The sequence below is a fragment of the Typopeltis vanoorti genome, chromosome 23, assembly GCF_054136105.1.
Source record: "Typopeltis vanoorti isolate ZY-2024b chromosome 23, IOZ_Tvanoo_1.0, whole genome shotgun sequence".
Taxonomy (NCBI): Eukaryota; Metazoa; Arthropoda; class Arachnida; order Uropygi; family Thelyphonidae; genus Typopeltis; species Typopeltis vanoorti.
Genome location: NC_143571.1, coordinates 26754259 through 26781266, shown reverse-complemented (window position 1 = coordinate 26781266; position 27008 = coordinate 26754259). Strand labels below are relative to the sequence as shown.

Genomic DNA, 27008 nt, shown 5'->3' with positions numbered 1-27008 from the left:
GCATGCAGTCAGGAATACATATCCATACTTGAAGTAGAAAAAACCATTCAAGGCCTGAAATGTGGATGGGCAGAAGGAGTAGATAATATTCGACCAGAAATGCTGAAATATGGTGGTATAAAAGTCTTACAGTGGCTGCACTGCATTGTTCAGAAAGCCTGGACAGAGGGACGAATTCCCGATGATTGGAGTAGAGCTCTAATAGTACTCATATATAAAAAGGGAAATAAAACTGAATGTGAGAATTACAGAGGTATTTCCCTACTGAGTGTTCCTGGCAAGATCTATGCAAGTATACTTGAGAAACGTTTGAGAAGAATTGTGGAAGAACAAGCTGGATTCAGGCAAAATAGAGGCTGTCAGGATCAGATCTTCACTTTACGACAAATAGCTGAGAAAGCATGGGAATATAACAAAGAGCTGTATTTAAGTTTTGTTGATCTAGAAAAGGGATATGACAAGGTGCCAAGAGAGAAGCTGTTCAATACGCTACAGTTGTATGGTGTCATTTGGGCATTATATCAAGCAATACTTAGTCGGTATTTGAGTTGTAAGTCAGCAGTTAGAATTGAAGGAAGTACAGGAAGATGGTTTAATGTTAAATGTGGTGTGAGACAAGGATGTACATTATCCCCTCTGTTATTCATTATCTATATGGATCACATTATGAAGCAATGTGGTATTAAACATGATATCGGAATTGGAGATGTTAATGTCAGCTCTTTGTTTTATGCGGACGATGTTATACTTCTAAATAAATCCGCTACAAGTTTTCAAGATTCCCTGACTAAATTGAATAACTGTTGTAATAGATATGGTATGAAGGTTAGCATTAAAAAGGCCAATACAATGAAAATAGGTAGAATTGTTGAAAATGTCAACTGTGTTGTTGAACTGAGAACCTGTGGAACAAGTAAAACATTTCAGTTACTTAGGCACGATTTTTAGAAGATGGTAAATTAAATATGGAAATAGACAACAGAATCAACAAAGCTGGTATGGTAGGCAGTCAATTGAATAAATTCATATGGAATAAGAGAGAAATTAGTCGGAACACTAAATTAGCTGTATACAAGACAGTGTTCAAACCAGTTTTAACTTATGGATCTGAGAGCTGGGTCAGAAGTAAAACACTTGACCAAAGACTAGAGACCACAGATATGAGAGTCCTGAGAAAGATTAGGGGCGTGAACAGATGGCATCAATGGCAATATCATATTAAAAACGAGGATATTAGGAAAGAACTTGACATTGTCAGCATCCAGGAATGCATTAGCAGAGCTAATCTCAGGTGGTATGGTCACTTAAACAGAATGGGCAAGGAAGATTAACAAAACAAGTGTTCTCTGCCAGGTTGCCAGGAAAATGATCCAGAGGAAGACCAAGATATAGGTAGATTGATACGGTACAAAGTTCCTTAGACGATAGAAATATAAGATCTGATAATGTTGGAGTTCTTGACAAGTAACAGACTGATTTGGAGGAAAATTGTAGATTGGAAGTTAGTGATGACATAAATTTTTCATGTAGTACTATCATATCCTGTACACCTCTTGTGGGTACATGTCTGGAATATGATGATGATGTTTAAGCACTTCTGTTCGAATAACGTATTTCCACTTTCCAAGTTTTTGATGTCTTTTTCTACCTCAAGTATTGATAATACATTCCTATTATATAGTTTCAAGAGGAATATACATTCCTCTTGAAAATTTTCTAGTATGGTTCTGTCACTGCTTGGTTTGTAAGAGTCTTTCAAAGTAATTACTCCAGACATCTAGGATATCCTTATCTTCAGGTTTCATGTCACCTCTGATTCCTTTTACAGTACTCTTTCCTTCATTTCTAAGCTTCTTTAGTTCTCTCTATAACATTTAGCCACCTCCTGATATTTATTTTCTATATTCTTACCAGTCTTCCCATGCCTCTTTTTTGGCTACTTTTATAAAACATTTACAAATCAAGTTCTTTTATACCTAAAATGCATTACATTATCCATTGCCCATAATGGTAGCTGTTCGTGTCATCTTGCAGGGTATCTGCTGTTTCCCTCCTCAATTTAGGATTGTCAGTAAACAGCTGGATATCATCATTCCCAGTATCAATGGTAGAAAAACTGGTAGCCTTTACCAGTTTTTCCACTTTTACTAGTTTAGGTAAGTTACCAATGAAATTCTTTTAACTGACTTTTAAAATTGTCGTGCAGCCTTATATAATGTATTTGCTTGCATAGAAATTTTATTTGTAGACTTATAAAATGTAAAAAGCTCAACCAGAAGAAATAGCCAGTGCTATTAAGGAAAGGAATAGTATGTTTAATGAACAGTGGAAGCTGCATTATTATGAAGTTCCTTTGGAAGACAAATTTACATTTATTTTGTGATGCTGCTGTTGTTACAGTATTGAAAATTGACTATGCAAATCAGTATTATCAGACTAACAAATATTACACATACACATCATTGGAAAGAGAAGAATGAAAATCTGCATAATTGAAACAAATTCCAGAAAAGAAAACAGTATTTTTATGATTACTGGATAAGATAATCAATCTACTGAAGTAACTCACAGCATGCATATATATATATATATATATATATATATATTTAGGAAGGAAGAATTATAAGTCATATAGCAATGCAGAAATTGTAAAGGAGTGCCTTATAGAAGTTGTAACATGTTTGAATTCAGCTAAGACTGAAGAGGAAACTGCTTCTTTTATGAAGGAAAATAACCAATCAACACATGAATTAGCTGTTAGTTTTACTTGACAACTTTAAAAAATCTGCTAGAAGGTAAAAATATGTATTGTTCTATAGCACTAGATGAATCCACTGATATTATTGACTCAGCACAGATGTTAATTTTTATTCGTAAACATTTTCATTGCCTTGAGGAGTTATTGGCTTTGGCAGCCATAACAGGATGAGTGTGGAATCAACATTTTTACTAAATTTAAAAAGAAATGTATGGAAGCAGAACTGAATTTGTATAATCTTGTGTTTGCAAAGAGTGTGCATTTCTGTGAGGGAGGAAAACCTGAAGGCTTTATTAAAGAAGGAAATATCACATCTATATAACTTAATTTTTGCTGTATTTTGCATCAACAGAATCTTTGTGCCATATCTAAAATTTTAAATGATATTACATAATATTATTGGTATTGTGAACCACATTCGAGCAAATATTTTGTGGTATCGTAATCAAACTCTACTCCAATTTGATGATGAAAAATTTTCCATATAATTCTAAAGTGCACTGGTTGTCACAATGTTTGGTACTGTGATTTGTTCTTGAAAACAAGTTGTGACCATTTTCAAAAATACCAGTGAACTTCTGCCCTTCAAGATTATTTTTCAGCTGAGCATTTCTTGAATGGCAAAAATAACTGCCTAGCAAAAGATACATGAAAAATTTAGAATTTTGGGGAAATGAATGTAGATGTGTGTGTGTGTGTATACACACACACAGCTGTTTTAGAATCAATGATTGAGTAATACAATGGGAAAAATCCTGAAATAGATATAAAGACAAGGATTGAAATTGTGGCAGTCCTTCATGAAAATGAGAACATTATTCTCCAATAAAGACCTAAACATGGAAGTCAGATGCCGAATGCTGAAATGCTACTTGTGGTCTATTCTGCTCTATGGAGTTGAAACACGGACATTAAAGGCGACAACTATCAAGAAAATTGAAGCCTTGGAGATGTGGCTACACAGAAGAATGCTAAAGATATCATGGACAGAAAAAATTACCAATGAAGATATCTTAAAATCCATTGGCAAAGCTAAAGATCTTGTACAAATAATCAAGAAATGAAAAACAACACATCTTGGCCACATCATGAGAAACAGCAAATACCAACTTCTACAAACTATTTTGGTAGGAAGAATTGACGGCAAAGGAACTAGAGGAAGAAAAAGAATATCATGGTTTGACAACATCAATATGTGGACAGGCAAGAGCAGCGCACAACTGCTACAATTAATGCAAGAACACAGTTTGTTTACCAAAATGGTCGCTGACTATCGATAGAAGATAGCACCATAAGAAGAAGAAGAAATGGGAAATTTAAAGATTTTGAAAAGCATGTTACATTGAAGTTGCCTTAAAGGAACTTAAAGATTGGCAGATGAAGTTGATTAAGATTTTGAAAGAACATTCTAAAATTTCAGTTTGACAATAAGGATCTACTTGAAATATTGAAGTATGCTATTTTAATTATCAGTGACTGTTAATATGCTCATTTACTCTTGTTTTGGCATAGTCTGATGTAAATTACATTTTCACATTTAAGTTTAATCAAGATGTCTCAGAGATCATAATAGACATTCACATATAAAATGAATTGAAGTGAGAACAGCAAAGCTAGAGTCAAATATCTGATAGAAAAGTAAATTATATTTGCTTTATTTTGATATACATGTGTGTGTATGATGGAATGTAGCATTTAAAATACAGTGTTTAGTTTGAACTTTTTTTAAAGTTATCTATGGTTTTTTAAATACTGGCTTTTGAATTACAAAAGCTAATGCATTAAATGTTTCAAACTTTTGAAATCTATTAGAGAATATTAAAATATTTCATTAAAAATTATTAATTTTATATTTTCCTAATATTATTTTAATTCTGATAAATATGAATTATTATTGAATGTGCAAATCTGTGTTCAGCCTGATGAAATCTCAGTTAAGTAACATTTGGCCATTCAAAATGGAAAAAAGTTCCAATTACAAAGTCCTGTAGCATACTAGCCCATTTCTCTCTCACACACACACACCTTAGGACCTATACTGCATCTGGAACACAAAGCTCCACTTATATCATTCTAGAGGAAAAAACTTGCTAATCTCCTTAAAAAAGAAACCTCCTCAACCAGATTATACATAGTCTTTAAACCTCTAGACCAAGTTTCCACCTTTCTAAGACTTAGACTTATGAGGGGCCTGCAGGATACTCTCTCCTTCACAGGTGTGTATAGTATCTCCTATCAGTAGTATGGGATTAGTATTTTGGACAGACAGCTAACCTTGCTAAGAAGAAAAGAACATAAAATGTATACTTAGTATGAGCAACCCTAAAAGCAGACTAGCACAACATGCCTTGGATGAAAATTATTTCATCAGGTGAAAGATAACCAGGCTATTATGCAGATCCTAGTTTAAATCATAATGTTCCTGTAAGTGACTCATATTCTGTAGAATCTAGTGAACTGCAGTGGAACTGATGGTGTAATCTTGCATGAATGTTGGCGCTATCCTATTCTCATATTAGCAGTAATCACAGATCACTGTGGAGAACATCACTGCCTCCCCCGGCAATGTTGAGCTAGCAAGACATCAGCAATCAATACATCAGGTGGTATTTCATTTTAGAAGTGATTTTGTTTAAGCTTCTGTCCCAAACGAAAGTGCAGTAATAGTTCTCAAGGGACTGAAGAATGCTAAGCTAACCATAAGTATTCTGAGTATTTCAAAAGTAAGTTTCCCCCATATTCTTAATATCAGCCATAGCAAGTGCTAGCAGTCAACGTGTAGACATGCCTGCAGTACAAAGGCAACAGAGTACCTCGAGTCTTGCTATTATTTATTTAGATAGACCTCTTGAAGCCTTAACACTGAAGCTTCAGACTAGACATTTTGGGAAAAGAGTTTGTGATTTTTGTTGCAGTGAACTCGTACTGATCGTGCTAAAATCGACACATCCATTCAAACTCCTTAAGCAACCTCAACTAGCCATTTCTCTGTTTCCTGTGCCTCCCTACTGTTAAACAGGCCTTAAACCTCAGCAAACACATGGATAGCCTGTAACAGCACCTTATCGTGCTTGAAAAAATCTTCTCCCGGGAAATTTGATACAATTGAAAAAAGCTCAAAACAATTCTGCATCTCAGAGCTAACATGCCTGCTGCATACAATGTCAGTAAGCTTTGCAACTTCATTGCCTCATCATTTCAAGACATGATTGAGACAGAAAACAAAATATATCACCATCATTCTGAATTTCCATTCTGAAGCTGATGCAATACTAATTGATGACATTTATAGAAAGCTACTTAGTCTACTTGGTATGGTCTGCTGTGAAGGGGATATTTATAACTATATAAGGACATTTTCATTCCTCTTGCAAATTAATAGGCATAGTGAACAAAACTGTTTATTCCTATAAATAAAAATGAGTGCTATGTTTTATGGCAAGTACACCATAATTTAGTGTACTTGCAATAAAACATTAGAAATATTTAAATTTAAATTGAAACTTGGTTATTTATAAATAAATAAATATAAATAATTATGCCATTATAAATGATTTCTAATTGATTTTTTTTTTTCAATGCTATATTTAAATGTTACTGAAATTCTTGTTTGCTGTTAACTTTGTTACATTTTTGTTTTTACTTTATTATACGTAGTAGGAATTGATTGATGTAATGTCCTTACATCAATCAATGCTATCCCCCCCCCCAAAAAAAAAAGGTTGATTCTAGTTGCAGACTACAGGAACTTTTTTTTTTTGGAAACTGGATTTTTCATCCCTTAAATTCAACAAAATTGACCATAGAACTTGTACAAATTTTAGGCAATAATATATAATGTTAGGGACTACGAGATGGCTCCAGTTGTCTGTCATACTCTCCTACCTAGATGTCAGTTAAAATCACTGATAGTCTTCGACTGGGTATTCTGTGATTGGCTATGGAGCTATGTGATTGTCTTCTCCCTAGTTGTCATTATATACCAGAGTAGTATGCCTGAGTGGATCATAACACTCTTTTTCACCTTTTTGCCTTAAGACTTAAACTTTTTGCCTTAAACCAGTATTTCCCAATGTTTTTTGGATCATGCCCCACCTCAATGCCTCAAAAATTTTGATGCCCCACCTCAACGCTGATAGTTGAGTATATCAGTGATGAGGTGACAAATGCAACATATTTTCTAATTCCCCCCCAAAAATATTCAAATTGTCCCATATGGGGCATATGCCCCACATTAAGAAACACTGCCTTAAACTGTTTCTACCCTAAACTTCCAATCTCTCAGAATAGTCTCCATTCTAATCAATGCAAATCTATTTATTCTTTCTCTCTCTTATACATAACATTCATAAAGAAATTTCTGCTTACAAGAAATAATGCATTTTCATTGTACATTTAGGAAATGCTTCCATATATGATACAATTGAAAGTTATCCTTTCCTTTTTATTTATTAAAATCGGCCACAGAAAATTAAAAAGTAAGATAATCTGGTATTGCTAAATAGCAGATATCCTACAGGTGACTATCTTTTCAACTAGTCTTCAAAAGTAGTTGGGACTAAATGGATTTTCCTGCTCTCTTTGGGAAATAAAAGGCATTAGTGGATTTGAATTATATAGGAAATCAGCTTCACAGTCAAGCATCACTGTGTTGACTCAGATTCAGAACATAGAATATGTGCCTGCTGACTTACAAGATATCCTGATTGTAACCATAAAAAAAAGGGGGGGGGTGATAATTTGGATTGTGACAGTTATTGGAACATCTCTACTATTTGTTGCTGGGAAGATTTTTGCATTCTTGCTAACTGCTTTCTGTTACTGAAAAACTTTTAGAATCTCAGTGCAGTTTCAGACTATCCTGTGAAACAGTCAACATTATATATCTACATTGTTAACAAAATCATCTGCTTTCCATGAAACACTAGGTGTTACCAAAATTAATTTGTTTTTGTACCTTGTCCACATGCAGGGGGTCCCATTTACTTCTTCCCAAGCAGTGTGTGTGTGTGTGTTTTTCCATCAGGGGGCAGGCAGTGGTGTTAATGGTTGACCAAATTAGTGTGATTTTAGCATACTATGAAGATTTTTAACATAGCTTGTCTCTTTGTAGATATGTGTATACTCCAGATGATGACCTTGATATGAAGGTAGAAACTTCAGGTGATTATTTTGGTTTATATTAAACTGAAGTTTTACTATATCATGGTAGTTTCCATAATTTTTTAATAATGAATGCATGTAACTGTGAAACAAGGGATATAAATGTATGTTTTTTCATTCAGATGGAGCATTATTTTCTGGAAGTGAAATTTTTTGCTCTGACCTGGAAATATATCTTCTGAGTTACAAATAAATTGTTTCCTATCCATATAGATGATAAATTCAACAAAAAAAAAAAAAAATTCAATCTGTGCTTATTAATTTGTATGATTAGAAAAAATAGTTCTTATTGAAATGTTCTGAGAGGACCATTTGATTTTAGTTCAAAACCATTTCATACCCTGCTTTGGGTGACATTCAGTCAGTACCAATGTTACATTGATATTTCTGATATGTGAGAAAAAGGTGGAAGCTTGGAAGGGCAGGAAGTTGTGCCAAATCATTCTTAGCAAGGATCCAGCAGGCTTGACTGCCATATGAGCATGAGGGAAGTTTTTCCCCCATTTGGGCCTTTCAAAGGATGTTTCAGGTTGGGTTCAGTTTAATCCCAATCTGAAATCATACTTTTTCTAGGCTTTTTTTTCAGTCAGTTATTGATCAAGTTGATCTTTGGCACAGTAAGTAGTGTTTTGCCATCTTAGAAAATTCAACCATAGAACCCTCATTATTTCAGTAATTAATACTAATTAGGGTAGAATACAAGATGACAGCAGTTGTTTTTGCATACCCATCATTGGCAGGGTTTGAAATCAACTACTGAATTGTTAACTTATGTCTGTATTGTCTGATATGTCTACTACTTTTCCTTTTCTAGGTCCACTGACTGGTCTGGAAGAGATGCAGAGGTATTTGCTGTAATCTAATATTCGTTGGTACAGGTATCTTCTACTTTCATCCTGAAATAAGTCTGTCTCCCCCCCCTTCCTACAGTGCATGTATCTCATCTACAATGCAATTCTTGACCATTTTCTTTCTAGGTATACTGCTCTCACTTTCAGTGACTCCTCATGCATAAGTTTCCTTTCCTACATGATGACCACTCCTGGCCTCATGTCCATTAGTATAAGTGCGACACCCTTTGGAACTTATACTCTTCCATTCTTCTGACCCCTACACTACCCCTGAATGGGCTACAGAAATCATTCTTACTGGTATTGTGGCCTTCATTCCCCACTATATACAAAATTCTTGCCTACTTTAGGCCATCTTTTTTTTTTTTTTTTTGAACAGATCTGCCAAGGGAAAAAAGGTTTGGCATGCCACGGGTGTCATGCAATAACCTTTGTGTTTATCCTCCACATTTCAATTCCTACTATACCAAAAACATATGCATTCTGTGGTCTTTCAGCAAGAAATACGACGAACGCTGCACATATTTGCTTTTTTATGATTCTCTTTCGGTATTTCTTTCTGTAAACAAACAATACACTTCATGAATTTAGGTTTGTATTTATTATGTGTATTGTATGTACTTCTTTTTATAAGTGATGTGTTTTATTGTAGCTTCACATTTATTTTCTGAATAATCTACCAGATGAGTGTCATTTCACTGATCAATGTATTATTTTCAACATGAGGCCAAAGAAAACTAAGAAAGAAGAGAAGAAAAAAATCACAATAGAAATTAAGAAAGAGATTGTGGGAAAATATGAGAAAGGAATCAGACAAAGTGATCTGTGCAAGTAGCACGACTTGTCCAAATCCATCATGGCTACAATTGCCAAGAAAGCAGATTTTTATAAGGAACTGGATGTGGCCAAAGAAGTATCTATCATGTCATCTCGAAAAAAGTATGGAAGAAATAAAAACTTTACTACTCATCTGGATTAATGACATGCAACTGAAAGGAGGTAGTGTATCTCAAAATGTGATCTGTTTACAAGCTCAAACTATTTAAAAAGATCTTTTGCAGAACTTGCCATCCACTAGCAGTAGCAAAGGATGGTTTGAGAAATTCAAGAATATAACTGGTATCCATAGTGTTGTTAGACATTGAGAAAGTGCTAGTGCTGACAAAGAAGCCACTGAAAGGTTCATGATGGAATTTCAGAAACTGATGGAGTCAGAAGGTTACAGACCAGAACAAGTTTTCAACTGCGATGAAACTGGGCTTTTCTGGAAGAAAATGCCTAAAAGAATTCATCACTAAGGAGGAAATGGCATTGCCAAAACATAAGCCAATGAAAGACGGACTAACTTTGCTTTTTTGTGCCAATGCCGGTGGTGACCTGAAGATAAACCTCTGTTGGTTTACCACTCTGAAAATCCTAGAGTCTTTAAAAAGCAGAAAGTTAGCAGGCACAAACTCAGCGTTATGTGGAGAGGTAACAGCAGAGCCTGGGTAATGAGGCAATTCTTCTCTGAGTGGATGACAGGTTTTTGCTCCCACAGTGAAACAGTATCTACAAGAAAAGGGTCTACTTGAGAAAGTTCTTCTTATAATGGATAATGCTCCAGTACATCCACCACAGTTGGAAGAAGATTTGGATAAATAATTTAATATTAAGCTCTTATTAATATTAATACCACACCACTCCTACAACCATTGGATCAATATGTTATTTCCAACTTCAAAAAGTTTTATACCAAAGCTCTTTTCCAAAGATGTTTCGAAGTTATCACCGACACAGAATTAATCCTCAGGGAATTCTGGAAGAATCACTTCAGTATTCTTTATTGTTTGCATCTTATTAGTCAGGCATGGGAAGATGTTTCTGTGAGAACTCTAAAATCAGCTTGGAAAAAGTTATGGCCCAACGGTGTCTGAGGAACTGCATTGGAAGGACCTGAAAGTGAAATTGACAATGTAGATACAGTTGTCTCCCTGGGCAAGACCATGCATTTGGAAGTTGAAGCAGACATAGAGGAGCACAACGTTGAGCTGACCACTGAAGAACTACAGGAGTTAAGAAGAGAGCAGGAAAAAGAAAGGGATGAGGAGGAAAAGCAAATGTCTTCAGAGGATGAAGAAGACAGCAACAAAAAGGGAGCAATTCCAACAAGTGGCGCAAAAAAAATCTTGCAGCACTGGGGCGAATTGCAAGAATTGTTAACAAGTGACATCCAAATCAAGGTGTTGTTTCTAGAGCTACCAATATCTTCAATGACAATGCCATTAATCACTTTAGAAGGGTGTTAAGGAAATGACAGATTCAGTCAACATTGGATATGTTTTTTTAACCCTCCCTCACCTAAAAGACAAAAAGAAGCAACCGATGACAACAAATCAAACTCCTGAACTACAAGAAAATTGATTTTTTTTTTTTTTTTTACAATTTAATGGAAGATGATTTTCATACTAATCACGTAAAACCAAAGATTTCATAAATAAAAATTAATATGTAATGGTATACAAAATGCATATTTATAGTGTAAAAATGCTCCTTCTCCATTTCTTTGCATTTTCTTCATTTAGTTGAGAATAGTTTTTTTGTTTTTTTTTTCCTAATATGGGAACGGATTAATTGATTTCCCATAAGATATAATGGAAAATTGGGTTTCAAGATACTTACTTTTCGAGATACGAACCACAGTCAGGAACAAATTAAGTTCGTAAGTCGAGTTACCACTGTATTTCTGGCATCTCGGAACCAATTCCTAAAATTCTTTCTTTCTTTCTTTCTTTCTTAATCTTTCCCTCCTTTACCTTTACATTGTTGAGAGTTTCTGTTCCTTATAACTGCGACCGTTATACGAGGATAAGGTGGTTGGCCCTATGCCCCACGGTGTATTCTATGCCTGTAGAAGCATTATGTTCTCAAGGCTGGTTTGCCTGCTTGCAGAAGGAAAAACCCCAGATAAACTGGGGAGAAAACCCTGCTGTCCACGCCCAAGACTGGCTAACTTGGCTATGTCTGAGAAATATCCTAAGCTCCTCGCGTCAGTGACAGGAATCGAATCCAGGACACTCTTTTCCCAGACATATGATTGTGAAGTGCATAGCCACTCGGCTAACCGCACGGACACCAATCTCTAAAATTCTTAAGTAGTGGTTACTTTTATTCTATATAATCCTATATAGTAATGTAGAGGTTATATAATTCTATATAACCACTACATTACTATAATGTAGTGGTTACTTTTATTCTGTTCAACAGATTCAGCATGGTTCCCATCTAAGGATAAATACTTCCCTCTCCTCACTGTTTCTGCCATCAACCAAGTTCCATGTGACTCACTTTTCTTACTTTGGGAAAACTTGATGTTTAGTGGAGAAAATGATGCAAGAACAGCAGTCTTAAATTATCAATGGGTAATTTGGCCTTGCACAACATGGAATAGATAACCATCTATTGCTCTTTAAAAGCTTGCTTAGTAAATAACAATCCTTTGGTCTACCTTCCACCCTCTATAATTGGGTAGCTAATTATAGAGGGTGGAATAATGTCCTGGTTAATGGCTTCATTTCTTGTGTTTTAGGCCATATCCCATAGTCTGAAATGAAGCCATTGAATTTGAACAATTGCCTCTCACTATCAAAGATATGGGAAGTTTTATTCTAATCATACATCAAGTTTTTTAAATTAGTAATATGTTTCTTCAGTTATTACTTTGTGCTGTTTATATAACATCATGCAGCTCTCACCATTGTAAATTAATTCATTGTTTGAGTTTGCACACTGATGATGATTTTGGGATTTTGAGCATCACTCTGTCCTTAAAGGCCTTGAATTCAGCCTGAAACACTTTTTTGCTTTACTGCAAACAAAAAGTTTTGTATACATTCAGTTATCTGCTTCCAGAATGAGATTGTCCCACTGAAATTGAATATTTGCTCTTGTAAAGGATGGCAAAATGAGATGAACCAGCAGTTCCTTAGGAATAGGAAAAGCTGGATTGTCTCATTCTGAAAGAAACCTTTTAACTGGCAATGACTTCCTGTAAATGTCTGGTCATATTCCTTTCCTACACGTTCCTTTAGGGCTTCAGAAACAAACAAAAAAAAAACATGCTTCTGAATCTGATCTTCCATCAACTTCACAAATAATTTTTTCATTTCAAGTATAGGGCCTTGTATTTATTTCATGATTATCTTCATTGCAGATCCATTCACTACTTCATTAATTCGGTTTTTCAAAGTAGTCGATTGTAGACGGAGAAAGGCCTAAGTCACCTGCTATAGGAGCAACAGCTTCTCCAATTTTGTGCTGCTCTGTCATTTTCATGTTCATTCCTAAATCACTTGTTTTCCTCGCCACTAGAAGAATTTTTTCACTTGCTGGCCATTTTAAAAAAGAAATAATACCACTGTGAAATTTACAAACAAGTTTTGTATGCAAATGAAATCACTATAGATGCCAACAGTATAATGTTAGAGACTGAGACCCAGACAGTAACAAATATGGATGCCTTTCAGCAGCACGCCCACCTGATGTTATTGTATGGCAGAGAGAGTGGCTGCCATTAGACTTTATGAACAGACATTGGAAATTGTGAATAATATAATAGGATTAATGGGGTGGACCTTAGAAGTATGAGTGATCATATGTTGTATCCTATACATTGTTTTGCTGATGATAGTAAACTTCATTCCCTCTATTCATTTGAATGCATTGTTCTATGCAGAAGCTTCAAGATCTACTTTCAGTTGAGCAAGGATAACTTGGTTTCTTTCAGTGCCTCAAAACACAGTTATGTCCTTCCTTTACCTTCAGTAATGCACAAATCACCAGACTGGATATTTCTCTCTTTTGACTGATATTTACCTGTAGCCTTTCCTGCCATAAACACACATCCATAGTGTCCTCATCCAAAAAAAAAAAAAAAACTAGTCATTTTTTCTGATTAAGATGCTACTTTTCACCCATTGAGCCACTCACTTGCAAATTGCAAATCTTTCCATCATTAGAATACTGCTCACTTGTTTGGAGGTGTTAAGAGTGATTTGGTTCTTAAATTCTCTTTCACTGGCTTAATTTAATTTAACAACTCTCATAGTCTGTTTCATTTTTGTATCTTTTCTACTTCGTGGACACTGCTCCACTGGACTGGCATCCATTATTCCTCCAACAATTTCCATTGAGCCTGTTTAAAAACAGCAGCTTTCCAGCATTTATGAATGCATCAAACCTGCTTCTCCTCTCCTTTTATTCCATCTCCTCTGTTCTCTAGAACAGCCTTCATCAAGTATTCATGAACAGTAATCTTCAGCTTTTCAAGAAAAATCTCAATAAGTTCACTTTCCAATCTCACCTATGCGTATCAGTGTGCTTTTAGGTTCTTTGACTTCCCATATGTGGAAATGATGGGGGAGGGGTATTAATTATTTACAGAGTTTAGAAGGTTTCAATCTTTAGAAAGAAAAATATTCTCCTTTCTGAAAATGCCAGTATATTGATTATCTTAATTACATATAATTTCTAAGCATGGTATTAGTTTGTGATATATTATGTTTAAAGATATATTTGTCACTTTTTGAGTCTTCAGCTTGCATCCTGGATTTTTTGAATTATATATGCATCATTGTCTTTTCTGAAAAGTATTAACTTGCTAAAATTTGTCCTGCGTAATGGTTGTATTGATGAAATCAGAGTGCCTTAAGTTTATACAAATATAAGTTGTAGTTATTTATTTTCTTAACTACAAAGAAATGCAGGTCTGTACACAACGATATGATCGTCGTCCATATGGTGTTGGACTTTTGGTGGCAGGTTATGATGTGAGTATTAAATGTTTCGTAAATTGTTTTATCACATTTAATTATAAGTATTACATTTGAACAGTTTTAATTTCTTAATTTCTAGTCTTCACCATAAATGTAGAAACTATAAAATTGCTTTGCTTTGTGATAGATATTGAATAAAATCGTATATAATTTTACGGTCATATGAAATTAAATTGCTGTATGCTTGGCAATAATGCTGTCAACATGCATCTTTGTCTGGAAGTAAATATCTTCCAAAAACTTACATTGAATTGATATTACTTTCACATTTCAATGTTTTCTTGCTCTGTGTGTCATTCTCAACATTAGTTTTGATTTTGGAATTCCTCCACTCCACTGTCAATAGTGGTAAGTGCTTACGGTACATATACTCCAAATATTTCCTCCATGTATGTTAATTCTTAGCCACCTTTACATTCTCGATATTTTGCAACACAAATATGTATTAGAATAAAATAATTAATGGGATGTGTATTTTACTTGAATGACTTCAAGAAATACACAATATAAAATAAATGGAAGCACCGCTCTATTTCTGGATATGGTGGTGAAGATATACACAATATAAAATAAATGGAAGCACAGTTCTATTTCTGAATATGGTGGTGGAGATATTCTGGATGTCTAGAGTAAATTTAAGTACACGTTAGTAAAATTAGGAGTACACATCAGTGTATTAAGTAGAAAATGTCATCAGAAATGTGGAAAGGCACCTGGGATAGATAACATCCATGCTTACAGTGAAATTCAGACCCACAACCAAAAAATGCTCAAATATGAAGATATAAAAGTTTAACAGTGGCTACACTGTATTATTCAGCCGAATGGTCAAATTCTAGATGAGTAGCTCTCATAGCGACCACTACCTATAAAATGGGAAATAAAACAGAATTACAGATGAATTTCCTTACTGGGTTCTAGGGAATATAACATGGTAATAAAATCCTGTATTTAAGCTTTGTGGATCTGGAAAAGGTATATGATAAATGTAGAGAGAAAGTTGTTTAAACCCTTGAATTATATAATGGAAGTGGGAAATTATAGAGAGCACTATCCTGTACTTAAGTTGCAATCAGCTCTTAGAATTGAAGGAGGTATGGGAAGTTTGATGTAAAATCAGGATGCATGATACCTCCACCATTACTCAACTAAATAGATTATATTATGAAAGAAAGTGGCGTTAATTCTGATATCAAAGTTGGAAATTCAACATCATTCAATTTGGTTCCTTTATGCAGATGATACAGCCCCATCTTCCATTTATTGTGTTGGCCTATCATGGCCAAATAACTTGGCCTCTTAGAAACCTGATATTGTTTATGACAGGACAGGGTAGTTATTCTATCTGCATGTATGTAAATTGCATGTGCTGTAATGGCTGGCTTGCCTGATTTGTGGAATGAAAAACTCATTTCTGGGAAGGGGAACCTTCCATCTCTATATGAGTACCGGCTCACTTGCTTACATTTGAAAAGCGCTGATAAAGGTTCTTCATATCCTATTCAAACTCAGGTCTTTCCAACCAAAGGACAATGTTGCTATGAGCAATGGAGACTGGTGATGATACTATGTTCATAAATAAATTCAGTACAGGTTTTCAGGATTAAATTGAATAACTTCTATAATAAGTTTGGTATGAAAATCAGCAATAGATAATTTATAGAACAAGTAAAACACTTCAGCTGTTTAGTTACTTTTAATGCAGGTGGCAAATTAAATTTGGAAGTATAGTGGAATAAACAAAGCTGGTATTACATGAACCCCTTTTCCCTCCACAAAAGGTTGTAAACATTTAATACCATGAGTTTTGTTGTTTTTTTACATAATCCAGTAACTCTTCTCTCTATCTCCCTTCAATCTGCCAGTAGACAGGATGATGGTCTCACACCAGGTGATGAAATTTAGACTGGAGAAAAATGCTAAGGACATTCATAAACATCCATGCTTGCAGTGGAATTCAGCCCTACAACCTATTTGTTGGAGATGCTCTTCACTCAGTCAACAAGACAGACTGGCAATTGAACAGATTTATATTGAATATAAATGACTTTGTTTTACTGTAATTTACTGTTTAAATTACAGTAAAACAGTAATTTTTCTTATTTCTTGGTGGTGTTGGAAGATTGTGGTAGTAATAAATAGTTCGTGTTCTGAACAGAAATCCAGGAGGTATTTAAATTTATTATTAAATTTGCTCTTTTCTCCAAATTTTCCCAAAACATTTCTATGTTCAGTCTTCATTTCCTGCTCTGCTCATTCGTGTCTCTAATAGGAACCAGCTTTTCTTTTTTATTCTTGTCAGCTTCCTTATCTAATGACTAAGATTCCTCCATTTCTTCTTGGGAAGAACCTTCTGAAAGACAAGTCTCATTGTCCATTTCCCCATTTTGATGTTGATATAAATGTTGAATTGTGTACAATTCAACATTTATATCTGTTGAATGTTATAGCTTCTCCTACCTTTCCTCACTGTAGCCTGAAGATAACATTTTATAGTTATTGTTTAGCAGAATCTTACCTGGTTTAATCTTTCTTGTCTCAGTAACACAGTTTAGCCAATATGGTACATCTCTGATTCCTCAGCAAGTTTTCCACTTATTTTCTATTGATACTCAGGTTGATATTGCTTGCTTCATTTCTTTTAATGCAGAGTTTGAGTTTGTTCTAGTAGTGTACATTCAACATTTCCCTTCTTTCCTTGACAAAAACACTGGGAGTGTACAATTATGGTACAACATGATGTTCCTTCACGTTGTACCATCATTGTGCTTTTGATTTAAGCCAGTACAGAATACTTTTTATTCAGTTAAATTCCAGATGCCACTCTGGATTGTGTGTGATTGGATATTAGGTCTGAAGTCCTGGTTATTTCTCAACATTCTAGCCTATGTGGAGGTCTCCCAGTTATCTGGTATTGAGGTTTTTTGAGGGAGGCGTATTAAAATAAATCTCTTTTTTTAACCAGATCTTCTAGATGTACCATAGAGGTGACTTCTCTTGGTAATTCAGATCCCCATCTTGTGCAAGTTTTTGCTTATATAATGTACTCCCTCCAGCCATTCCCAACCTCATGTGCCATGGAGCTTCTATTTATCCTTTCCATTTAAAAATCACTGATGCAAGCACCTGTGACTCATGGAAACTATCTCGCAATTATCTTATCTGGCATTGAAGGCCTTTGTTCTCCAATCCATACAAACTTCCCATCAGCTTTTGAAGCTATGGTTTAACAAAAAATGTACTAAAGCAGTTGGGAAAAAAAAAAAAAAAATTAAGCATACTGACAAGTGGCTTGCAAAAAGAACCAGAGCATCATATTCATCCTATGAAGCACATAATAAATGCAAAACAGCTATCAGCAAATCAAAATCTGACTTTATAAAGGCCAGTTGCAGAAAGCTTGTCTTTTCTCTAAATGAAAGATTATGTCTAGTCTCTTATATAGACCATAGGACACAACTTCCATACTCCCCCCCCTCCATGTGAGCCACCTTTCATAGTGGTGAGACCTCCCAGTGATAATACTATTCCTTTTTGTCCTTATTCTTGGCTGATACTTTTCTTCTCATTTTCTTTGCTCCACTTCTCTTGATTCTTTTTTTTACTATCTTCCAGACCACAACACTGGAATCCAGTGCCTTGCTTGCTGTGCAGTATGACCCATGGACATCTGGAAAGGGGGATCCTGATAGTAGCTGTGCTTTGGTAAGACAGGCAGTTCTGAATGACCTGGTCAGGATCTTGGTTAGTGGACTTGCTTAAAAGGGTCTCTGGTGTTTCATCTCCTTTCCTCGTGGTCTGGGGATAGGGCCCAAGGCTTGCTATGCTCCTGGTATAACATCCAGGGTAATCCTGGCATTCCACTCCTAAGCTTAATCATTGCTTGCCAGGGGGGGGGGTATCCACGTATGGCTACATCACTCCCATTTTAAATGAGTCAGTTTTCATCCTCGAGTTTATCAAGGGCTTTCAACAAGCCCCAACCATGTTCAGAAACCATTGAAATATCAACTGAAAACAAAATAAACAAGCAAAAAATGTCAGAGGGGAGCAGGAAATGTACCAATCTTCTTAATGCTACATTCAACTAAAGAATATCCTCCAAGGAAAATGTCATGCTTCTTTATCCAGAAAGGTTTGCAAAGGTTGTCAGAATCTTCAAAATCAGTGAATAAACTCCATTCAGGGAATTCTCATAGAAGCAGTGACACAGAGCATCTCCTTTATGCAGGATCCATCAGTGGAAGGGGGGGGGGGTACCAATCATAGTTATCGCTAACAGGAGTTGAGAGCCATGAGGAGAATATTCATATATAGGGATGGTCACCAGGAATATCATCCTTACTTGCAACATATCTAAACTGTACAGTTAGGCTCTACATTGTAAATCCCTTTGCACTGCATTAAATGTCAGAGTGTGGTCATTCTTAAACTGCCTGTCCTGGCTCCGCCACCTGTGCCTTACGTTGGTAGTAAAGATCACAAGAACAAAGACTAAGAGCAGAAACACCAAAATTCCTTATTTGTGAGGGAGATACTCAGCTTACTCCAGAGCATGCCAAAGGTGAAAGGATGAAAAGATCCAAACAATAAAAACTGAGCAGAGCCATCACCTATCAGGAAATGAGGAAGCAGCATACCACAAATATAGCAAAGTCTATTAGCAAACCCATTTACCATTTTTGGTATACGTATAGTTGGACAAAACATTTTTGTTTTGCTTAATGGCACGTAAAAAGTTGAAGTGTACAGAAAATTATGAAAAAAGATAAAAATATGATTATTGTTAAATCTGGAATGAAAGGCTTAATTTATTCTTAAGCATTTCATTCAGGATTTAACTGAGTTGCAAAATTTCAAAAGAAAAAATGTTTATAAATAGGCAAGAATAGTAACTGTAAATATGCTAATAATAATTTTGGTATTTTTCTATATATTTCATAAATGGTCCTATAAACAGCGGAAAGTTCAGAACAAAGTATAGATAAATGTAATCGAATTATAAACATAACCCCAGGCGGTCGGTGTGCGGCGTCCATGTGTAGGACGCTATCGAATGGAGAAGGAGGTGCTGTGTGCAGAAAAGGCTTAAGTGACATCTGCAAATGATGACATAATAGGGAGAGCAGATGCAATGAGTATAAAAGGAAGTGGCGGCGCGAGCAGAGCAGCATTCTCTCTCTAGTTTCTTTTAGAAGTTCGGGTTCAAGTGTCGGTCGTAGAGCAGGCGAAAATGGTCAGCACCGATGATATGGTCTAATAGCAGTTCCGTCCGAGCATTTTCTTCAATGCAACTAGATGACCAGCGAATGCCAAAGTTCGCGAAGCTACAGCTGTACCCCTCCATTAGAAAAGCTCCGAGCACGAGCGGTTTAAGTGAATCGTGACCGTATTCACAGGAAAGTCGAAACGGAGGACGGCCGATCTCAAGACAAGGCACCTACTCGAAGAAAGCCTGAAATAGGATCAGATAAGGGAAATCTCTTGAATGTCTAAGCTGGTCGGTAATGTTAAGTTTTTATATCCTTGTATTGTATTCTTAGACCACTGTGAATGAAAGTGCTAAATTTCTAATAATCGGACCTGTTGGTATATCTTAGGACTTTAGAGATTAATCCTCCAGTAAGGAATTGTGTTAATTCTAGAAGTAAAGAGGAGAGAAAGATATGATCTACGAGGTTTAATTAAGTGAATGGAAATAAGATTGCTCATCTCTGCTAATGTCTTTCAACATAATATGCTGATTGTAAAATAGACTTTGTCTGCTTGTGTAGTATTGCATTTTTGGGACCTAGCATTTAGTTTGATTAACATGTATCACGCCTTAGTGATATTCCTGTTATATTTACCCAAAATATGTGTCTGATATTTCAAGTCAATGCACCTTTTGCTAAAAAAAATTAGAACCTGAATAAGTTGGAGCACGGGAGTGTAAGATAAGAACGGGCTACGACTGCAATCTAGTCTGAAGTAAGTATAGTAAGGATTTATTTAATTTGTTAGATTTCGAAAACGTGCTAGTCTGTAAGTCAAATCTCTGACAAGAATTTTTCTCTTGCATAGGAATTAAGATGACTCAGCAAAACAAATAAATTTTCTTAATTCCAAAAAGGGCTTGATTTTGGATTTTCAGTCAGGGAGAATTTGGCTCTAACTTGAAGCATTCTCTTTGTTTGAGTTTTGCACACTTTTCAAAATTTTTGAAGGATAGGCTACGGAGGGTTATAGAAAAAGCGCAGCGGATAAGAATCTAATTCGAGTAGTAACAAGGGTTTGATTTCGGATTTTCAGTCAGGGAGAATTTGGCTCTAACTTGAAGCATTCTCTTTGTTTGAGTTTTGCACACTTTTCAAAATTTTTGAAGGATAGGCCACAGAGGGTTATAGAAAAAGCGCAGCGGATAAGAATCTAATTCGAGTAGTAACAAGACAGGATTTTGATAGGTAAGAAAAATTAAGGAATAGAATAGAGATGATCAATAAGTAACAACATATATATAGGAAACCAACGACGTTACATTATTAACTTAGATTTTAATAAAGGAAATAAGATATTTGTTATGTCAGTGTTGGAATTTTTTTAGCAATTAAGTTGCAATTTGGTGAAGATTTACTTTGAAAGTGTCTTTTTCATAGCTATTTAAAGCTTTGGGATTTCACATTATTTCAAGTAAATGGTATTTTGGATTATAATGTTAATCAGCCATAGCATTGTATATATTTTAGCAATCTCAGTTATTTATTTTGTTGCATTTCTTATTCAGGATATGGGACCTCACATATATCAGACATGTCCTTCTGCAAATTATTTTGACTGCAAAGCAATGGCCATTGGTGCACGCTCTCAGTCTGCTCGTACTTACTTAGAAAAGCATTTCGATGACTTAAAATCATGTAAGATTTTAAATATTGTTTGAAAAACAATTCTTTTTCTTTTATCTATTAAGCAGATATTTTTAGAATTAAAGAATCCAGAAGCATTTTTACTTTTGGAGTAAGCATTTAAACAGAATACAGTTTATACTCTCATTTTTAATTAAACTAAATCAAACAAATTTTCATAGAAATGAATTAAAGTGTGATGTCACTGCTTTGGCTTGACCAGACTTGACTTCATAATTATTTTGCTATTTATTTTCTGTATTATCTTCATTATTCCATAATGTTAAGCAATACACCTTTGCTAGAATGTATTTTTCTTTCCCTTATAGTTTTAGCAGTGGATTCTGCTGCATAGTTCTTTAGTAGATGTTTTGAAATTGAAACAAGCATAGTAAGGAATGAAAAATGATCTTGAAAAGTACAAATCAAAACTAATTTATAGGTATAAAATTTTCAGCTTTGTAATGAAGTTGAGATGAGAAACAGGTTATTTGGTATGGATAGAAAAATCATTGTCATTAGATAAAATTATGAATAAATCAAATGTTTGAGAAAAAAATATTTATTTTGTTAGAAGTTTGAATTAATCAAAAAGATCTCAGCAATGTAGATTATACTGGTCAGATCAGATTTATTTTCGGCAGTAAGCTTATTGGAACAAAAATTTGTTTGTAGAAATAGAAACAAAATCCTGGTTTCATATTTTGGAAAAAAGGGTGGAATGTATTACTGCCATGACCTTTTAAAGAAACTAATGAAATTCGTATGCCAACCATTATTGCCTATTGCTCTGATCATACCAAAATCAGTTAAAAAAATTGTTCGAATTGATGAAGTATTTTTATTTATTCACAAACACAATCAGGTGGCATAGTGTCAGTGGATAGTTTGTGAAGTCACCCATTAATATTTTTATTGTACAATGAAACCTGTGGAGAATTCAAGACTAAACAAACACACATATTAATCACAGTAATAAGTTTTAATAAATAAATATTTCATCCTAAGTATCTTAGGAGATCGTCAGTACAGTTAATTCAAACAATACTAGGAATAACATACAGTTAGGGTGCATGATTACAATGGAATCCCAATATGCATGCAGTAGTGAGTTCTAGAATTAAATTAAAATATATTTGGGGGGCGGGGAACAGATTACATTAAAATAAGATAACATATATAAAAATTATTTTACACAATTTTGTATGACAATCTCCCATACTTTAAGAATAGCAAGAACGTCATTACGGTTTTAGATTTGGTCTGTGAAGTAGGGCTTCAGCACTTTCTTTATATAAATTCATGATTATATGAAGATCTGTGTAGAAGTTTGGTCTTTTCCCAATGGATCCCATCCATTGGGTCAAAGGCATCTCCGAACGTCTTTCAAAAATTTGAAGAAATACAAACTTGCTACTACCTACAAACCAATCAACCAGATCTATAACTTGTTACCTTCTCCTAAAGACAAACTCTCACCTTTAATGCTACCTGGTGTGTACGAGGTTCCATTCTCCTGTAGATTGTCTTACTTTGGACAGACAGGTAGATCTGTTCATAAATGCATTTCGGAACATCAAGACTATAGTCTTATCAAACTGCAGAAATCTGGCCTTGCACAACATGGAGTTGAAAACCCAAACCATAAATTTGGTTCTATAAAGATCTGTATAGAACCAAACTTCTACATAGATCTTTATATAAACATGAACGCTTATATAAAGAAAGTGCTGAAGCCTTACTTCACAGACCAAATCTAAACCATAATGATGTTCTTGCTATTCCTAAAGTATGGGAAATTATCATACAAAATTGTGTAAAATAATTTTTATATATGTTATCTTATTTTAATGTAATCTGATTTTTCCCCCCTCCAGATATATTTTAATTCTATAACACACTACTGCATGCACACTGGGATTTTTCCATTGTAATCATGCACTCTAACTGTATATTATTCCTAGTATTGTTTGAATTAACTGTACTGACAATGTCCTAAGATACTTAGGATGAAATATTTACTTATTAAAACTTATTACTGTGGTTATTATGTATGTTTGTTTAGTCATTAACATTTTTGTGTGTAGCTATTAGGAATGAGAGAAGTACATTCCACTTTGTATCAAAACTCACCATCCTGAAATCTCAACAGAATATTTCACTCACATTTTCTGTGCATTTGCAAATTTCTTAGTTTCTGTTTGATTAGTACATGAGATACATTTAACAGAATATATAGCAAGAAAAGGTAAGAACTGGAAAGAGTTTCATGATATAACGAAGCACATAGTTGAGAGATTCTCTGAATTTAATATTATCTAATAATTTATTATGTTTATAATTAGAAGTAATGGCAACAAAAGTTAAATTTTTTTTCAGTGAAGAATCTGTACTTGTCAAGAATTTGATGGTTATCATAATAAAGGTGGAGGAAGAAAAGTTGAGAATTTTCATAGATTAATGAAAGTAACATTTGAAAATGAATAATTATTATTACATCGACTCTCCTAGAGTCACTTGTTGAGGGGAGGGACAGAGAGAGAGGTTTATAGCATTAACAATTACATAAATTATATAAGAAATATACATTATATTACATTACAATGTGAAATAAGTATTCGTATTACAAAAGTTCACAGACTTGCGGAAAATCTCTCCTGCTTGTAATATATCTATCATACTGAAGCTTAAACTCATTCACACTCTTAGCATTCCCAACATACAACAGGCAATGCATTCCACTCACCTACCACTCTTGCACAGTTTCCAAGGATGGCCTCTAGTTCTCACCCCTTCCTTATTTTCCACTATCTGAAAAATCTCTCTTGTATCCATTTGCTAAATACCTCTCAAGCAGAGCTTAAATGTCTCAATCATATTACCCCCTTTGCCTTCTATCAGCCAAACTCTGCAGATTATGACTTCAATCTATCCTTACAGCTAACATTCCACAATCCTGAAATAATTTTTGTCAACTGCCTCAACATCTTCTCCAAAGTATCTTCATCCCATCTAAACCCTCTGTTTACCAAATTTAAATGCAACAGTCGGGATGTGGCCTAATCAGGGCCTTTTACAGGTGGAATCACTACCATTTTATCCCTGCTAATTAATGTTCATCTTAATATTGCAACAATCTTTTGAGTTGTCTTAATCTTTTGCAACATTCCCCCTTAAATTTCAAATTTTGATCTACCATAACCCCAAGATCCCATGCTTCCTCAACTTCCTCCAGCATACTTCCACATATGGAGTATGCAGTTCCAAAAATTCAAAACCTTACATTTAATAACATTAAACTGACACCCCCATTCATCTGTCCACATTTCCAGTTTATTCAGATTCTCCTGAACAGCCACTCCATCAACACTACTCTCAATAATCTTCCCTGCCTTCACATCATCTGCAAACAACTGAATATCTCCTTGAATTTCAGTGGCAATATCATTGATATAAAAGTTGAAAAGTTGGTTCTAGCACAGAGACTTGTGGAACTCTACTAGTAACTTCCTTTCCCCCAATATTGCTCTTCCATACACAACCAACCCTCTGTTATCTATCAGACAACCAGCTAATACACTCCACTAACTTAATATCCAAACTCATACATTGCAGCTTAAATATCAGTTTATCATGTGGTATCCTATCAACTGCCTTTGCAAAATCTAAAAAAAATTATTGTGTGCATTTCTCTCATCAACCACTCTTGTTACTTTATCAAAAGTTAATGAGATTACTGAAACAAGAACATCCATTAACAAATCCATGCTGACCTTCAGAAAAATATCCTCATTTAATTCATCTGTCAGCAGCCTTGCATTTAAAAGACTGAACATTAGGATAAAAATGATATTACAGGATATTAGTCATTGGAAGACTTTGGTAAGAATATAGAAGGTAAATATCAGGAAGGTGGCAAAATGTTCCGGAGGCTATTGAAGAGGCTTAGAAATGCAGGAAAGAATACTGTAAAAGGAATCAAAGAAATCAAATCTTCAGTTTTCATGTCACCTTTAGGTGACATGAAAACTGAAGATAAGAATATCCTAGATGTCTGGAGTAATTACTTTGAAAATTCTTAAATGAACCAAGCAGTGACAAAATCATACTGGAAAATTTTCAAGAGGAATGCAAACAGGAATACATATCAATACTTAAGGTAGAAAAAGCTATCAAAAACTTGAAACATAGAAAGGCAGCTGGAAGAAATGATATTCAACCAGAAAAATGCTTAAGCATGGAGGTATAAAAATTTTGCAGTGGCTACACTGCATAATTCAGAGGGCCTAGTCAAAAGATCGAAATCTAGATGATTGGAGTAGAGTTGTCATAGTAACCATCTTATAAAAAAAAAAGGAATAAAGTTGAATGTGAGAACTACAGAGGAATTTCTTTACTAAGTGTTCCAGATAACATTTATGTAAGCACACTGTCAAAGTCAGGGAAAAGCTTCTCAAAACACTACAGTTTTATGGGGTAAATGGAACGGTATACAGTTCCGGTATACGGTATACAATAGAATTGAAGGAAATACAAGAAGATGATTTGATATAAAATCATGGGTAGGACAACGATGCACACTTTCTCTACTATTGTTTATCATTTCGATGGATCACATTATGAAAATCAGCAATTCACTAAAACTATGAATAATAGTCAGGAACATCAAAAACTTTAGCTGTAATATGAATGGAGAGACTACAGAATAAGTAAAATATTTGAGCTATTTAGGCACAGTTTTTTTTTTTTTTTTTTTTTTTACTAAAGATGGCAAGTTAAATCTGGAAATAGATAACATAATAAGCAAAGCTAGTATGCCAGCTGAATAAATTTATTTGGAATAAGAGAGAAATTAGCCAAAACACTCTAAACTAGTAGTATACAAGACAGTCTTCAAGCCAGTTTTAAGTTATGGATCAAATTTGGGTTAGAAATAAAGCACTTGATCAAAGATTAGAGATCACAGATATGAGAGTTCTGAGAAAGATTAGGAGAGTGAACAGATGGCATCAGTGGCAGAATCATATTAAAAATTAAAACATTAAGAAGGAACTTGACATTGTTTGCATTGATGAAATTGTGAACACAGCTAATCTAAGGTGGTGTGGTCACTTAAAAAGAATGAGAGAGGAAAGATTAGCAAAACAGGTGTTTGATGCCAAGATGACAGGAAAAAAGACCCAGAGGAAGATCAACATCTGGGTGGATTGATTCAGTCAGAAGTGCTTTAGAAGAAAGAAATGTTAGATATGACAATGTTGGAGTGCTGACAAGTAACAAACTAATTTGGAGAAAAATTGTTAATAGGAGATTAATGATAATATAAAGTTAATCATGTAGTGCTATGGGACTGGCATGAGACCCCTTAGGGGTCTCATGCCAGTCCCAAGCCTGGATAAAGGAGGAGGGTCGGTCAGATGAGTGTCGATGCTCTGACCGTAAAGATAAAACACGATTGTTATCTGATGCCTGTACAACCAACAGCTACAACATGCCGGCTCGGGCGTCGCCCGGATAAACAAGGCCCACGATACCAATCGAG

At 34.8% G+C, this 27008-nt stretch overlaps 1 protein-coding gene across 1 annotated transcript in view; it reads left to right on the top strand.

Annotated features, from left to right (window-relative positions):
* The window catches only part of Prosalpha6 (Proteasome alpha6 subunit), a 90977-nt gene that overhangs the window by 49568 nt on the left and 14401 nt on the right, over window positions 1-27008 (top strand). Inside the window, exons 5-6 of the mRNA XM_090412569.1 lie at window positions 14509-14579; window positions 21349-21478. Of these exons, the coding sequence (XP_090268695.1) occupies window positions 14509-14579; window positions 21349-21478 (201 nt within the window). The remainder of the gene's footprint in view (window positions 1-14508; window positions 14580-21348; window positions 21479-27008) is intronic.